We start from the raw sequence: 17,296 nt of genomic DNA on the forward strand, positions 1-17,296 counted from the left end.
CATTTACACATTTTAATTGTTTGTAAAGCTGTAAAAGCATTCAGTAATGATTGTATAAGGTTTGATGCTGTGGACTATATGTTTTGGTGATTTAAGCAATGGGACTAACAGTGGCCTCACACCATGAGAATTAAAAGAAAGAGTATAGCCCAATATTGCTGTACTCAATACAAGGTGCGGAATCTGTTGGCGCTCTACAAATAACCGATAATAATAATAATAATAAAAGGTGTAATTCACAGAACCGTAATAACAAAATGTATGCTTACCTGATAAATTTCTTTCTTTCCAGCAATAGTGAGTCCACGATTAATTCCAATTTCTAGTGGAATATTCACTCCTGGCCAGCAGGAGGCGGCAAAGAGCACCCCAGCAAAGCTATTAAGTATTACTTCCCTTACCCCTAACCCCCAGTCATTCGGCCGAAGGGAACGGAAAAAGAAGTAACACAAGGTTATAGAGGTGCCTTAGGTTTGTACAAAAAACTGTCGTCTGAATTTAAACAAGGGTGGGGTAAATAAATTTATCAGGTAAGCATAAATTTTGTTTTCTTTCCTATGGCATAGAGAGTCCACAATTCATTCTAATTACTAGTGGGAACCAATACCCAAGCTAGAGGACACAGAATGAAAGGGAGGGAGAAACAAGACAGCTGGGCCTAAACCAAACGCATCACAGCTTGAAGAACCTTTCTCGCATATGAAGCCTCAGCCAAAGGCAAAAGTATCAAATTTGGAAAAAGTATGAATAGAGGACCATGTGGCCGCCTTGCAAATCTGTTCCATAGAGGCTTCATTTTTGAAAGCCCATGCAGATGAGACTGCTCTAGTGGAATGAGCCGTAATTCTCTCTGTTGTCCAGCTGTCTCATAAGCTAAGCAAATAACACTTCTCAACCAAAGAGAGTGGGAGAAGTGGCCTTCTGACCCCTCTGTTTACCAGAGAAAACAACAAACAAGGCAGTAATCTGCCGAAAATCTTTAGTTGCTTGAAGGTAAAATTTTACAGCACACACATAACCAAATCTTCTCATGCTACTTCACTTTTGGAGACTAATTATAAACTTCTTACAAGGTGGTATCTTACACCTCAAAGACTGAAATACATGTTCCCTCAAGCGTCAGACCGTTGTTGGAGACTATGCAAACAAATAGGCTCATCATACCAAATTTGGTGGTCATGCCTTTTAATTCAACGATTCTGGGAATCGGTAAAAACTCAAATTAACCTAATTTTAGGTTGTGACTTACCACTGGACCCCCTAATTTTCCTATTCCATGACATTCCCAAAGTACAATCAAAACTACACACATCACTACTACACCTAGCAATAAATAGTGCAAAACAAACTAATCCCTAGATTGTGGAAGCAGGCACATGTCCCTACACTCTCGGACTGGTATACACAGTTCTCACTTAATCTATCTTTAGAGAGATATTTCTACCTCTTTGTCAATCGTTGGGACTTCTATTATGATATGAGGTTTATATAGGAAACGAGCCCACAAAACCCAGATAATATCTCCCTTACCAATACAGAAGCATGACATCAATAGGTAAACAGAGTAGTATAGGTCATACTTAACATAGATTGTTAATTGCACATATGAGAGGTTTTTTACCTCCTTTTTCTTTTCTTCCTTTTTTGTTTCCATTTGTTGTATTGCTATGTATCCGTTATTATTGCTTAACTCTAAATCAGTTATTTGTGGTGTAATATACATGCATATTTAATTTTTTTTTACTTACAGTCAATTGTAACTGCTCTATGTATCCTCTTACTATATCGATACTGTACTATTATTCAAAATTTCAATAAAAAGAATAAAAAAAAAAAAAAAAAAAAAAATTTACAGCACACACAACATCCAAATTATGCAAAAGACATTCCTTCTGGGAAGAAGGATTAGGACAAAAAGAAGGAACAACAATTTCCTGATTTAATATTGTGATCCGACACTACCTTAGGGAGAAACCCTAGCTTAGTACGAAGGACCGCCTTATCAACATGAAAAACGAGGTAAGGGGATTCACACTGCAGAGCCGAAAGCTCAGAGACTCTGCGAGCAGAAGCAATAGCTATAAGAAACAAAACCTTCCAAGATAGTAATTTAATATCAACAGAATGCATCGACTCAAACTGAGCTTGCTGCAAAACTTTAAGAAAAAGATTAATGCTCCAAGGAGGAGCAAACGATTTAAACACAGGCTTAATTATGACCAAAGCCTGAACAAAAGATTGAACATCTGGCAGAACTGACAGACGTTTGTGCAGAAGAATAGCCAATGCCGAAATCTGACCCTTCAGAGTACTGACTGACAAACCTCAGGCCTTCCTGAAGAAAAGCCAAAATTCAAGGAACTTTTACTCTGTTCCAAGAGAACCCCTTTGAATCACACCAAAAAAGGTATTTACACCATACCCTATGGTAAATCTTACGAGTCTGAAGCATAGTATCTATGACTTTCTCAGAAAAACCACGTCTAGCTAAAACTAGGCGTTCAATCCCTAGGCAGTCTGCTTCAGAGAATCTAGATTTGGATGAAGGAAGAGACCCTGAAGTAGAAGGTCCTTCCTCAGAGGCAACTTTCAAGGTGGAAGAGATGACATCTTTATCAGATCCGCGAACCAGATCCTGCAAGGCCATGCAGGAGCTATTAGGATCACAGACGCTCTATCCTGCTTGACATGAGCAATGACTCATGGAAGGAGGGCAAACGGAGGAAACAGGTATGCTAGATTGAAGATCAAAGGAACCGCCAGAGCGTCTATCAGAACGGCTTGAGGATCTCTTGACCTTGAACAGTACTTTGGAAGTTTGGTGTTTTGACGACACTCCATCAGATCCAACTCTGGACCCCCCACCTGAGTGTTATCATTGTGAAAACCTCTGGGTGGAGAGCCCACTCTCCGGGATAAAAGGTCTGCCTGCTTAGAAAATCCGCTACCAAGTTGTCCACCCCTGGAATGTAGATGGCAGAGAGATGACAATCTAGAGACTCTGCCCACTGAAGAATGCGAGTGACCTCCTTCATTGCTAAGGAGCTCCGAGTTCCTCCCTGGTGATTGATGTAGGCTACTGAAGTGATGTTTAGAAAGAATCAGTAAACAACTGATGTTGAGGTACACCTGGAAAGTACTATTCAGGTGTACCTCAACATCAGTTGTTTACTGATTCTTTCTAGCCATAATTCCAGTACACAGCACCCCGATCTTTCATTTGTTGTTTGCAGCACATTAAGCTATCTGACTAATCTTATAAGAAACAATATTCCTGCATTACATTTTAGTAGTGCCTTAGTAACAATCAGTTTGTACTGAAGTGATGTTGTCCTACTTAAATCTGATAAACCAGAACAAGGCTAGTTGAGGCCAGGCTGTAAAAGCATTGAAGATTGCTCCCAACTCTAAGATGTTTATAGGAAGAGAAGACTCCTCCTGAGTCCACAGACCCTGCACCCTTAAGGAGCCCCAAACCGCTCCCCAGCCTAATAGACTGGCATCCGTGGTCGCAATCACCCAGGAAGGTCTCTGGAAATACGTGCCCCGAGATAGATGATCCTGAGACAATTACTACAAGAGAGAGTCTCTTGTTAGAGGATCCAGAACTATCCTCTGCAAAAGATTTGAATGGTCTCCGCTCTATTGACTGAGCATGCAAAGTTGCAGAGGTCTCAGATGGAAACGAGCAAAAGGAATGATGTTGATAGAAGCAACCATCAGACCAATCACCTCAATGCATTAAGCCACTGATGGACGAATCGTAGACTGGAGAGAAAGGCATGAAGCAAGAAGTTTGGATTTTCTAACGTCCGTCAGAAAAATCTTCATGGACAGGGAATTTATAATAGTTCCTAAGAAACATACCCTTGTATCTGGTACAAGGGAAATCTTCCCCAGATTCACTTTTCACTCGTGGTAACATAGAATTGATAACAACATCTCTGTATGAGATCTTGATTGATAAAAAGATGGCACTTGAACCAAGATGTCGTCCAGATAAGGTGCCACAGCAATGCCCTGAGACCTGACTACTGCCAGAAGAACCCTCAGAACCTTTGTGAAAATTCTGGGAGCTGCAGCAAGGCCAAACGGAAAGGGCAAAAAACTGAAAATGTTTGTTTAGGAAGGCAAACCTCAGATACTGGTAATGATCTCTGTGAATGGGAACATGAAGATACGCGCCCTTCAGATCTATGGTCGTCATGAATTGACCCTCTTGAACCAAAGGAAGAATGGACCGGATGGTTCCATTTTGAAGGACGGAGCCGTGAGGATTTGGTTTAGACACTTTGGGTCCAGAATGGGATGGAAAGTGCCCTCCTTTTTTGGAACTACAAATAGATTTGAATACAATCCTAAACCCTGTTCCTCTAGAGAAACTGGAACAATCACTCCCAGGGATGATAGGTCCTTTACGCAATTTAGGAAGGCATCTGTCTTTAACTGGTTCGCAGATAACCTTGACAGATGGAATCTGCCCCTGGGAGGGCAAGATTTTAATCCTATTCTGTAATCGTAGGATACTATGTCTATGGCCCCGGCATCTGTGACATTGCGTATCTAAGCCTGCCGAAAAAAAGAAAGCCTGCCCCCCCACTTGATCCACTACAGGATCGGGGACTGCCCCTTCATGTTGTTTTGGAATCAGCGGAAGGCTTCTTGGCTTACTTCCCTTTAATCCAAGGCTGACCGGACCTCCATGAAGACTTGGATTGATCCGATTTGGAAGAGGAAGAGTTCTGTCCCTTAAAGTTACGAAAGGAAAGAAAATTAGAACTCTTTTTATCCTGAGGTAGGAAAGAGCCCTTTCCACCTGTAATGTTGGAAATTATTTGAGCCAAACCTGGACCAAACAAGGTTTTACCCTTATAAGGCAAAGATAAAAGCTTGAACTTGGATGTAACATCTGCAGACAAAGATTTTAACCCCTTAATGACAACTGACGTACCAGGTACGTCCTGCAAAAACTAGCAGTTAGTGACAATGGACGTACCTGGTACGTCAGTTGTTTAAGAGAGTGCTGGAAGCGATCGCAATCGCTTCCAGCAGCTCTCAGGGTATTGCAGTGATGCCTCGTTATTGAGGCATCCTGCAATACCCTTTAACAAGCATCCGATGCAGAGAGAGCCACTCTGTGGCCCTCTCTGCACCGGTAGCGATGGGGCCGTTCGTTGGTGGGTGGGAGCTTACAAGGGAGGAGGGTGGGCGGCCCATCGCTACCCGGCATCCGGTTACTACAAGTACATTGTGCACGCCGGATGCCGGGAGCGTGCAGAGGGGGGGCCTGCGTGTGCGCGCGCAGCAAACACTGCCACCAATGATTTCTATTAAGAGGGAGGGGGGGCAGCAAACTTTTGTTTTTTAAAAAAAATAATAGGATCTGGTAGGGTTAGGGGGGTGGGGGTACTGGGGGGGCAGCTACACTACAGAAAAAACGGAAAAAAAGGCCAAAAAAAAAAAAAAAAAACCACTTTATTTTTTGGGGAAAACTGGTGGCAAATAGGTAGGTGGGGGGGGTTAGAGAGCTGTTTGGGGGGGGGGATCAGGGATGTTGGGGGTTAAGGCAGGGGTCCATCACAGCTGAATAATTAAAAAAAAAAAACAAAAAAAAAAACACCTTTTATTTTAGTACTGGCAGACTTTCTGCCAGTACTTAAGATGGCGGGGACAATTGTGGGGTGGGGGAGGGAAGAGAGCTGTTGGGAGGGATCAGGGGGTGGGATGTGTCAGGTGGGAGGCTAATCTCTACACTAAAGCTAAAATTAACCCTGCAAGCTCTCTACAAGCTACCTAATTAACCCCTTCACTGCTGGGCATAATACAAGTGTGGTGCGCAGCAGCATTTAGCGGCCTCCTAATTGCCAAAAAGCAACGCCAAAGCCATATATGTCTGCTATTTCTGAACAAAGGAGATCCCAGAGAAGCATTTACAACCATTTGTGCCATAATTGCACAAGCTGTTTGTAAATAATTTCAGTGAGAAACCTAAAATTGTGAAAAATGTCACTTTTTTATTTATTTATCGCATTTGGCGGTGAAATGGTGGCATGAAATATACCAAAATGGGCCTAGATCAATACTTTGGGTTGTCTACTACACTAAAGCTAAAATTAACCCTTCAAGGTCCCTACAAGATCCCTAATTAACCCCTTCACTGCTGGGCATAATGCATGTGTGGTGCACAGCGGCATTTAGTGGCCTTCTAATTACCAAAAACAATGCCAAAGCCATATATGTCTACTATTTCTGAACAAAGGGGATCCCAGAGAAGCATTTACAACCATGTGTGCCATAATTGCACAAACTGTTTGTAAATAATTTCAGCGAGAAACCTAAAGTTTGTGACAAAATTTGTGAAAAAGTGAACGATTTTTTTTATTTGCTTGCATTTGGCAGTGAAATGGTGGCATGAAATATACCAAAATGGGCATAAATCAATACTTTGGGTTGTCTTCTAAAAAAAAAAATATAGATGTCAAGGGATATTCAGAGATTCCGGACAGATATCAGTGTTCCAATGTAACTAGCGCTAATTTTGAAAAAAAGTGGTTTGGAAATAGCAAATTGCTACTTGTACTTATTGCCCTATAACTTGCAAAAAAAGCAAACAACATGTAACCATTGGGTATTTCTAAACTCAGGACAAAATTTAGAAATTATTTAGCATGGGTGTTTTTTGGTGGTCGTAGATGTGTAACAGATTTTGGAGGTCAAAGTTAGAAAAAGTGTGTTTTTTTCCATTTTTTCCTCATATTTTATATTTTTTTTAAATTAAATTATAAGATATGATGAAAAAAATGGTATCTTTAGAAAGTCCATTTAATGGCGAGAAAACGGTATATAATATGTGTGGGTACAGTAAATTAGTAAGAGTAAAATTACAGCTAAACACTAACACTGCAGAAATGTAAAAATAGCCCTTGTCATTAAGGGTAAGAAAACTGAAAAATGGTCCGGTCATTAAGGGGTTAACCACAGAGCTCTGCGAGCTAAAACAGTGAAACCAGAAATATTAGCACCCAACCTAAGAACTTGCATGTTGGCATCACAAATAAAGGTATTGGCTAACTTGAAAACCTTGATCCTTTCTTGGATCTCCTCTACAGTAGTCTCTTCCAAGATGAGATTAGATAAATCATTGCACCAATAAGAAGCTGCACCCGCAACTGTAGCAATACAAGCAACAGGCTGCCACTGTAATCCCTGATGTACGTACATCTTCAATGAAGTTTCAAGCTTCTTATCCATGGGATCCTTGAAAGAACAACTATCTTTAATAGGAATAGTAGTTCTCTTGGCAAGAGTACTACTACTAAGAGTGTGCGCCACAAGTCGCAAATAGAGTCAGCAACAGGAAACATCTTCTTAAAAACAGGAGACGGGGAAAAAGGAATTCCTGGTTTATCCCATTCCTGAGTTATATCAGCCATACGGTCTGGAACTGGAAACACTTCCACAGATGAGGGTACATCATATACCCTATTAAGTTTACTAGACCTCTTTGGATTCTCTACGACAGATAAATCGGCTTCATCGAAAGTAGCAAGAACCTCCTTTAAAAGTACTCGGAGGTGTTCTAACTTGGATCTGAAATTAGCAGATTCAGAACCCTTATTAACATTAATATTCTTGGACTTCCTCTTGCGTTTACCAGCAACCGGAAAGGCTGATAAAGCTGCTGACACAGCAGATGTTATCTGCGCAGCAAAATCCGTTGGTAAATAAACACCCCCAGGAGGAGGCTGAGAGGAACCACAGGGCACTTCATTTGAAACAGAATGGGACGTCTGAGGAGATAACTGAGGCATGGCCTGGACAACATTATCCTGAGAGACACTCAGGAGACATTTTATCTTTAAACTGTAAAGTCTTATCTAAACATGTGGAATACAATTGCATAGGAGGCGCAATCTGAGCTTCCAAACAAAGTAAACATTTAACAAAATTAGCTACTATATTTTGTTCAGAGTCCATAGTAGCAAAAGTATTGAAAATTCTCACAGAATTAAACAAACTATAATATAATGCAAATGAATATTATAGTAAAATACCCCATTGCAGAATGAGATCAGAACAAAAACACTACCTCTATATCCTCAGACTGACTGAGGCAACTCACCACACCGGATCCAGGAGCTTCCACTAGCAACCGGAATCTATCAAAGGAAAAGGCTAAGAAACTAGTCTATCCTTCTAACATCCTAGTCGACAGGATAAAAAATGCCCTCAGCAGCAGCTCCAAGCAGCACGCCACTACGCTCCTCAAAACGCTATGAAAAACAAAGCGGAAGAGCGGAGAGACACGTGATTGCAATGTCACAAGTTTCAAAGCGCATGAAACAAATCCCTTACATATCGTCACTCTGTCAATAAAGCAGACACACAATCAGGGAAATACAAGTGCCCCTGAAACCTCCAGCCTTACTTAGCCTCAAAATCTAGGGCTAAATATTAACCCCCTATGATTCCTCTTTATTATGTATTTATTTTAGAAAATAAAATTCCACTTAGAAGTCCCTGTCAAAAAATACTGCCCAAATTTAAATTCCTATATAAAGTGAGTCCTATATGAAAGATCCACAGAGGATTAACCTCTAGAGTGCTTCCCCCAAGACCTAGAAGGCAATAGCACTTACCTGTGGATCCGGCTGCAGGGCAGGAACAGCTTCTAAGGTGTGACTGATACACCAACATCTGCCAGGGACCTGTAGAAAAAGAAAAAAACAGAGTAACCAACTCTGGTTTTCTATCAAAGGGGTAGCATAAGTGTTAGAAATAAAGCAAGGACAACCTAAAGAGATTGACATGGACAAAGCATAGACCCAAATCTTTGCTTGCAGGGAAAAGTACCCATTAAAGGATTAAATATCTTCAGACACCTTTGCCATCCTCCTGTGTTCAAGGCAAAGAGAATGACTAGGGGTTATGGGTAAGGGAAGTGATACTTAACAGCTTTGCTGGGGTGCTCTTTGCCGCCTCCTGCTGGCCAGGAGTGAATATCCCACTAGTAATTTGAATGAATCGTGGACTCTCTATTCCATAGGAAAGACATTTTTTGTTTATTACTGGGCAGGGTACTGTTGTTTTTGTACACTTTCAGTGTATGCTTCCTAATACCTCATCATTTGTACTGGATTTTATGTCCCTTTAATCTCTGTACTCTCAAATGTTTCAACCTTCAGTACCACTACTGTAAGTAACAAGTAGTGGTGTGTTTAGAAGTATACATACAAATAATACATCTTTACTAGTATAGTTATAATGGATCAGACTGTAACCTTTTTCAGCTCTAGTATATTACTTATAAACAATATGTATATGACTTTAATGTTTTTCAGATTTGACCACTTATGACACTGTAAAGCACTTTCTGTTGCGAAACACAAATTTAAAAGACAATAGTTTTTGTCATTCTCTTTCCAGGTAAGAATATTTTTCTTTGAAATGGTCATTTAATTTAAAAAAAATAAAAAAAATACATATTTCTTTAAAGGAATAAGCTATACCCTTGTATTTGGAATCTTGATTTTGTTCACATTCTATTCTGGCAAGCAGTAATATTTAATTAGTTTAAATAGACATGAAACCCAAAAATGTTCTTTCAGGATTCATATAGAGAATACAATTTTTTTTTTTTTTTTTTTACCAAATTACTTCTATTATCAAATTTGATTCGTTCTTTGTTGAAGAGATATCTAGATAGGTAGCGTGCACATGTTTGGGGCACTACATGATAGGAAATAGTGCTGCCATCTAGTACTCTTGCTAATTTATAACATTTTTGCAAAACTGCTGCCATGTAGTGCTGCAGACACGTGCACACTCCTAAACTTGCCTTCCTGCTTTTCAACAAAGGATAACAAGAAAATAAAGTTTAATAACAATTTAAATTGGAAAGTTGTTTAAAATTGTATGTTCTTTCTGAATCATGAAAGAAAGATCTTGGGCATCATTATTTACCATTGGATACATAGCTGCCAACTTGTAGCTAACAGTGGGAACTATTTTACTTCCATTTTTATATGTTTCCGCATGACAAAGTCTGCTTTCCTCAGACATCTTTTCCCTTTCCGTGGCATAAGGCATGGAGCTTTTCATAGCATTCTTCCTGTTTTAGGCTTGACTGCACATTGGACACTTCTCACACACTCTATACAAGCTATTCCCATATGTATAGGGCTCAAATTCTCCCACATACTCTTCCAATGTGAGATCATACAAAGGCACATTTATACACAAGCTCTCATCCACCCTATCAGTTGTATTCTAATCTGATTTGTGTAACCACATGGTACAGAATGTATTCTCCTCATGTTCTTCAGGGGTGGCTGGGATCTGAGATAGTATGGGCCAGCTCTCCATGATCTCTAAGTTACATAACTACTAGACTGTATGGTCAACTATTGTTTTTTTCCCACCTTAAACCTATTTTATGATGGTATCATTTTTGTATTATTACCAAACAATATTTACACATTCAGTTGATTATAACATAAAAAGGGCCTTTCACTCAGTGAGAGGGTAGTGCTTTGTCATTTATTACTTGGTACTCATCGGATCTGGTATACCAGGGCAGGGCTAAGCTGTCAAAATCTGAGCACTTCTGTGTTTTATTGAAACCTGAGCTTCTCTCTGGATGTCTGTAAAGAGCTGCTCACTGTGCGGCTGCCCTTGAATATGCCGGTCAATCAGTCTAGGATTTCTCCTAACGCAGCCATACATCTGTTTCCTCCTTTTTTTCTGGATTCTGAATTTTCAATCTTCAAAGGGCCAGTGAAATCAAAATATAACTTAAATGGATTGGATAGAGCATGACATGTTAAACAACGTGTCAACGTACTTCTGTTATCTATTTTGCTTATTTGTCCCTTGGAATGTTTTTGTTAAAAAACATAATTTATGCTTACCTGATAAATTCCTTTCTCCTGTAGTGTAGTCAGTCCACGGGTCATCCATTACTTATGGAATATTTCTCTTCCTAACAGGAAACTGCAAGAGAATTACCCAGCAGAGCTTGCTATATAGCTCCTCCCCTCACCTGTCATACTCAGTCATTCGACCAAGCATACGAGAAAGGAGGAACCATAGGGTACAGTGGTGACTGGAGTTTAATTAAAATTTAGACCTGCCGTAAAAACAGGGCGGGCCGTGGACTGACTACACTACAGGAGAAAGGAATTTATCAGGTAAGCATAAATTATGTTTTCTCCTGTTAAGTGTAGTCAGTCCACGGGTCATCCATTACTTATGGAATACCAATACCAAAGCTAAAGTACACGGATGAAGGGAGGGACAAGGCAGGAACATTAAACAGAAGGAACCACTGCCTGAAGTACCTTTCTCCCAAACACAGCCTCCGAGGAAGCAAAAGTGTCAAATTTGTAAAATTTTGAAAAGTGTGAAGCGAAGACCAAGTCGCAGCCTTGCAAATCTGTTCAACAGAGGCCTCATTTTTAAAGGCCCAGGTGGAAGCCACAGCTCTAGTAGAATGAGCTGTAATCCTTTCAGGAGGCTGCTGTCCAGCAGTCTCATAGGCTAATCGTATTATGCTACGAAGCCAAAAAGAGAGAGAGGTAGTCGAAGCCTTTTGACCTCTCCTCTGTCCAGAGTAAACGACAAACAGGGAAGAAGTTTGACGAAAATCCTTAGTTGCCTGCAAATAGAATTTCAGGGCACGGACTACGTCCAGATTATGCAAAAGTCGTTCCTTCTTTGAAGAAGGGTTAGGACACAGAGATGGAACAACAATCTCTTGATTGATATTCTTGTTAGTAACTACCTTAGGTAAGAACCCAGGTTTAGTACGCAGAACTACCTTGTCTGAAGGGAAAATCAGATAAGGAGAATCACAATGTAAGGCAGATAACTCAGAGACTCTCCGAGCCGAGGAAATAGCCATCAAAAACAGAACTTTCCAAGATAACAACTTGATATCAATGGAATGAAGGGGTTCAAATGGAACGCCTTGAAGAACATTAAGAACTAAGTTTAAGCTCCACGGCGGAGCAACAGACTTAAACACAGGCTTAATCCTAGTTAAAGCCTGACAGAAAGCCTGAACGTCTGGAACTTCAGCCAGACGTTTGTGTAGAAGAATAGACAGAGCAGAAATCTGTCCCTTTAACGAACTAGTAGATAAGCCCTTTTCTAAACCCTCTTGTAGAAAGGACAATATCCTAGGAATCCTAACCTTACTCCATGAGTAACTCTTGGATTCGCACCAATGTAAATATTTACGCCATATTTTATGGTAAATTTGTCTGGTAACAGGCTTCCTAGCCTGTATTAAGGTATCAATAACCGACTCAGAGAAACCACGCTTTGATAGAATCAAGCGTTCAATCTCCATGCAGTCAGCCTCAGAGAAATTAGATTTGGATGTTTGAAAGGACCCTGAATTAGAAGGTCCTGTCTCAGAGGCAGAGACCACGGTGGACAGGACGACATGTCCACTAGGTCTGCATACCAGGTCCTGCGTGGCCACGCAGGCGCTATCAGAATCACCAAAGCTCTCTCCTGTTTGATCTTGGCAATCAAACGAGGAAGCATTGGGAATGGTTGTAACACATAAGCCATGTTGAAGACCCAAGGGGCTGTCAGAGCATCTATCAGCACCGCTCCCGGGTCCCTGGACCTGGATCCGTAACAAGGAAGCTTGGCGTTCTGACGAGACGCCATGAGATCCAGATCTGGTTTGCCCCAACGACGAACCAGTTGAGCAAAGACCTCCGGATGAAGTTCCCACTCTCCCGGATGAAAAGTCTGGCGACTTAGAAAATCCGCCTCCCAGTTCTCCACGCCTGGGATGTAGATCGCTGACAGGTGGCAAGAGTGAGACTCTGCCCAGCGAATTATCTTTGAGACTTCCAACATCGCTAGGGAACTTCTGGTTCCCCCTTGATGGTTGATATAAGCCACAGTCGTGATGTTGTCCGACTGAAATCTGATGAACCTCAGAGTTGCTAACTGAGGCCAAGCTAGGAGAGCATTGAATATTGCTCTTAATTCCAGAATATTTATTGGGAGGAGTTTCTCCTCCTGAGTCCATAATCCCTGAGCTTTCAGGGAATTCCAGACTGCTCCCCAGCCTAGAAGGCTGGCGTCTGTTGTTACAATCGTCCAATCTGGCCTGCGAAAGGTCATCCCCTTGGACAGATGTGGCCGAGAGAGCCACCATAGAAGAGAATCTCTGGTCTCTTGATCCAGATTTAGTAGGGGGGACAAATCTGAGTAATCCCCGTTCCACTGACTTAGCATGCACAATTGCAGCGGTCTGAGATGCAGGCGCGCAAATGGTACTATGTCCATTGCCGCTACCATTAAGCCGATTACTTCCATGCACTGAGCTACTGACGGGTGTGGAATGGAGTGAAGGACACGGCAAGCATTTAGAAGTTTTAATAACCTGGCCTCTGTCAGGTAAATTTTCATCTCTACAGAATCTATAAGAGTCCCTAGAAAGGGAACTCTTGTAAGTGGTAATAGAGAACTCTTTTCCACGTTCACCTTCCACCCATGCGACCTCAGAAATGCCAGAACTATCTCTGTATGAGACTTGGCAGTTTGAAAACTTGACGCTTGTATCAGAATGTCGTCTAGGTACGGAGTCACCGCTATGCCTCGCGGTCTTAGTACCGCCAGAAGTGATCCTAGAATTTTTGTAAAGATTCTTGGAGCCGTAGCTAATCCGAAGGGAAGAGCTACAAACTGGTAATGCCTGTCTAGGAAGGCAAATCTCAAATACCGGTAATGGTCCTTGTGAATCGGTATGTGAAGGTAGGCATCCTTTAGGTCCACCGTGGTCATGTACTGACCCTCTTGGATCATGGGAAGGATGGTTCGAATAGTCTCCATTTTGAATGATGGAACTCTTAGAAATTTGTTTAGGATTTTTAAGTCCAAGATTGGTCTGAAGGTTCCCTCTTTTTTGGGAACCACAAATAGATTTGAATAGAATCCCTGCCCGTGTTCCGTCCGCGGAACTGGGTGGACTACCCCCATTAGTAAGAGGTCTTGTACACAGCGTAGAAACGCCTCTTTCTTTGTTTGGTTTGCTGATAACCTTGAAAGATGAAATCTCCCCCGTGGAGGAGAAGTCTTGAAGTCCAGGAGATATCCCTGGGATATGATCTCCAACGCCCAGGGATCCTGGACATCTCTTGTCCAAGCCTGGGCGAAGAGAGAAAGTCTGCCCCCCACTAGATCCGTTTCCGGATAGGGGGCCCTCTCTTCATGCTGTCTTGGGGGCAGCAGCAGGTTTCTTGGCCTGCTTGCCCCTGTTCCAGGACTGGTTAACTTTCCAGCCCTGCCTGTAACGAGCAACAGCTCCTTCCTGTTTTGGAGCGGAGGAAGTTGATGCTGCTCCTGCCTTGAAGTTACGAAAGGCACGAAAATTAGACTGTTTGGCCTTTGATTTGGCCCTGTCCTGAGGTAGAGCATGGCCCTTACCTCCCGTAATGTCAGCAATAATTTCTTTCAAGCCGGGCCCGAATAAGGTCTGCCCTTTGAAAGGAATATTAAGCAATTTAGATTTAGAAGTCACGTCAGCTGACCAGGATTTAAGCCATAGCGCTCTGCGCGCTTGGATGGCGAATCCGGAGTTCTTAGCCGTAAGTTTGGTTAAATGCACAACGGCATCAGAAACAAATGCGTTAGCTAGCTTAAGTGTTTTAAGCTTGTTCATTATTTCATCCAATGGAGCTGAGCGAATGGCCTCTTCCAGAGACTCAAACCAGAATGCTGCCGCAGCAGTGACAGGCGCAATGCATGCAAGGGGCTGTAAAATAAAACCTTGTTGAACAAACATTTTCTTAAGGTAACCCTCTAATTTTTTATCCATTGGATCTGAAAAGGCACAACTATCCTCCACCGGGATAGTGGTACGCTTAGCTAAAGTAGAAACTGCTCCCTCCACCTTAGGGACCGTCTGCCATAAGTCTCATGTGGTGGCGTCAATAGGGAACATTTTCCTAAATATGGGAGGAGGGGTAAAAGGCACACCAGGTCTATCCCACTCCTTGCTAATAATCTCTGTAAGCCTTTTTGGTATAGGAAATACGTCAGTACACACCGGCACCGCATAGTATTTATCCAACCTACATAATTTCTCTGGAATTGCAACCGTGTTACAATCATTCAGAGCCGCTAATACCTCCCCTCTAAGGCCATAGAAAAAAACTCAGGCAGATTCTTCTTCTAAAGCTGCCTGAGAATAAACAGCACACTCCGGTGCCATTTAAAAATAACAAACTTTTGATTGTAGAAATAAAACTAAGTTAAAAAACACCACAGATCTCTCACAGCTTCCTATCTGTTAGGCTGCAAGAGAATGACTGAGTATGACAGGTGAGGGGAGGAGCTATATAGCAAGCTCTGCTGCGTAATTCTCTTGCAGTTTCCTGTTAGGAAGAGAAATATTCCATAAGTAATGGATGACCCGTGGACTGACTACACTTAACAGGAGAAATTAATTCTGGGTAAGCGCAGAAGAGTGCAACAATATTTAGCTCAATGTTATACATTGTTGCAAACTGTAGCCATAGACTGCTAAAGACATGTGCAAACTCCTATCAGCCTACTTAGGTTTACGCTTCAACAAAGGATACCAAAAGAACAAAGCAAATTCGATAACAGAAGCTGAGTTATGAATGTTTAATTTTAACTTTACTGTCTCTTTAACCCCTTTTCTGTTAAAGTGAATGTAAAGTTTCATGAATGAGTTGCTAGTTTTTTGAAAATACTATAAAAAACAGGGGCACTTTCTTTCATGAAACTTTACATTGCGGCAATTTTTTTAAAAATAGTTACCTTTTTCTTCGGTAAAGCCGGACCGGCGATCCCCCACTCACAGCTCCTCTCTACTTGCGTCAGCAATGACGAAACCAGCTTCCTCCAATCACGGTGTGGCCTCACAAGATGGATGCTCTGGGGTGCACGCCATGATTGGAGGAAGCCGGTTTCTGCATTGATGAGGTAAGTACAGAGGAGCGGTGGGCGGGGGATCGCCGGTGTGGCTTTGCTGAAGAAAAAGGTAAGTATTTTTAAAAACGCTGCAATGTAAAGTTTCATGAATGAAAGTGCCCCTGTTTTTAATAGATTTTTTTTAAAAACCGGGCACTCATGCATGAATCTTTACATTCACTTTACACCATTTCATAAGCTTGTACTAAATCCATTTTAGCTGTTTGTATAAACATTCATTTTAGTGTTTTTGTTTTAGTTGCTTACACAAATCATACATTTATTTGAGCAGAATAAGCATTTTTGGAAAATCACTTTGCAAAAGGAGCCATACCAAATGTCCTATAGCGTACACAATAAACATCAGCATGGGAATCATTATTTCCTAAATATTTCAAATTTACACTTTATGGTTCCATATTTAGCATCACGTAACCTTCCAAACACAATACAGTTAGGATTCTTTACTTTACATATATTAATCAATAAGCTGCTAATTGAGAATCAGAAAAACATTTTTCCAGCTTGCAGTTTTTGCAGAAAATGAGTGGGAATATTTGCACAGAAAAATATTTCATTCAACATTTTGAAGTAACCAAAAATCTGATTGAGCAGAGACTTAACCCCTATCCATTTACTTAATATAGTAAAAAAAAATAGTTAACAAAAACATGTAATACAATAAAATGTGTTTTCTTTAAAATGCCACACAATCTAATCTATTTATACACTTACCTAGTCAGTTCTCTCATTCATCTGGATTCTTCCTATTATTTATTAGCTCAAAGAAACAAGGATCTGTGAGCCCCGACACCAAAATGCAACAAAATGAGGCCAGTGGCAGTTTACAGGTGGTTGTTTCACTATAATGATCACTTTATATGTAAGGACATGAAACCCTGTAATTTAGTACCCCCTATCACATGAGGGTTCTTGTGAGGGCATATTTATAGTGACCATGATACCCAAATGTTGAAACACTTGAAAGTGTTGCAGCATAGCTGTAAAAAGCTGACTAGAAAATATCACCTGAACATTTTACCTCATAATGTCCTAAGTATTCACACCCCATTGTAAAGGACTTTAAATGGACAGTCTAGTATAAATTAAACTTTCATTATTCAGATAGGACTTTAATGAACTTTCCAATTTACTTTTATCATCAAATTTGTTTTTTTTTCTCTTGGTATTCTTAGTTTAAACTAAACATAGGTAGGCTCATATGTTAAAGGGCCACTAAACCCAAAATCTTTCTTTCATAATTCAGATAGAGAATAGAAATTTAAACAACATTACAATTTACTTCCATTATTTATTTTGCTTCATTTTTTAA

General features: G+C 40.9%; 1 protein-coding gene across 2 annotated transcripts in view; it reads left to right on the top strand.

The window, feature by feature from the left end:
- The window catches only part of SLC25A27 (solute carrier family 25 member 27), an 82,739-nt gene that overhangs the window by 11,433 nt on the left and 54,010 nt on the right, over nt 1–17,296 (top strand). For both annotated transcript variants that reach the window (XM_053709603.1, XM_053709604.1), the window contains exon 6: nt 9,342–9,426. In XM_053709603.1, coding sequence (XP_053565578.1) covers nt 9,342–9,426 — 85 coding nt within the window. The remainder of the gene's footprint in view (nt 1–9,341; nt 9,427–17,296) is intronic.

This window comes from Bombina bombina, chromosome 4 (genome assembly GCF_027579735.1).
Source record: "Bombina bombina isolate aBomBom1 chromosome 4, aBomBom1.pri, whole genome shotgun sequence".
Lineage (NCBI taxonomy): Eukaryota > Metazoa > Chordata > Amphibia > Anura > Bombinatoridae > Bombina > Bombina bombina.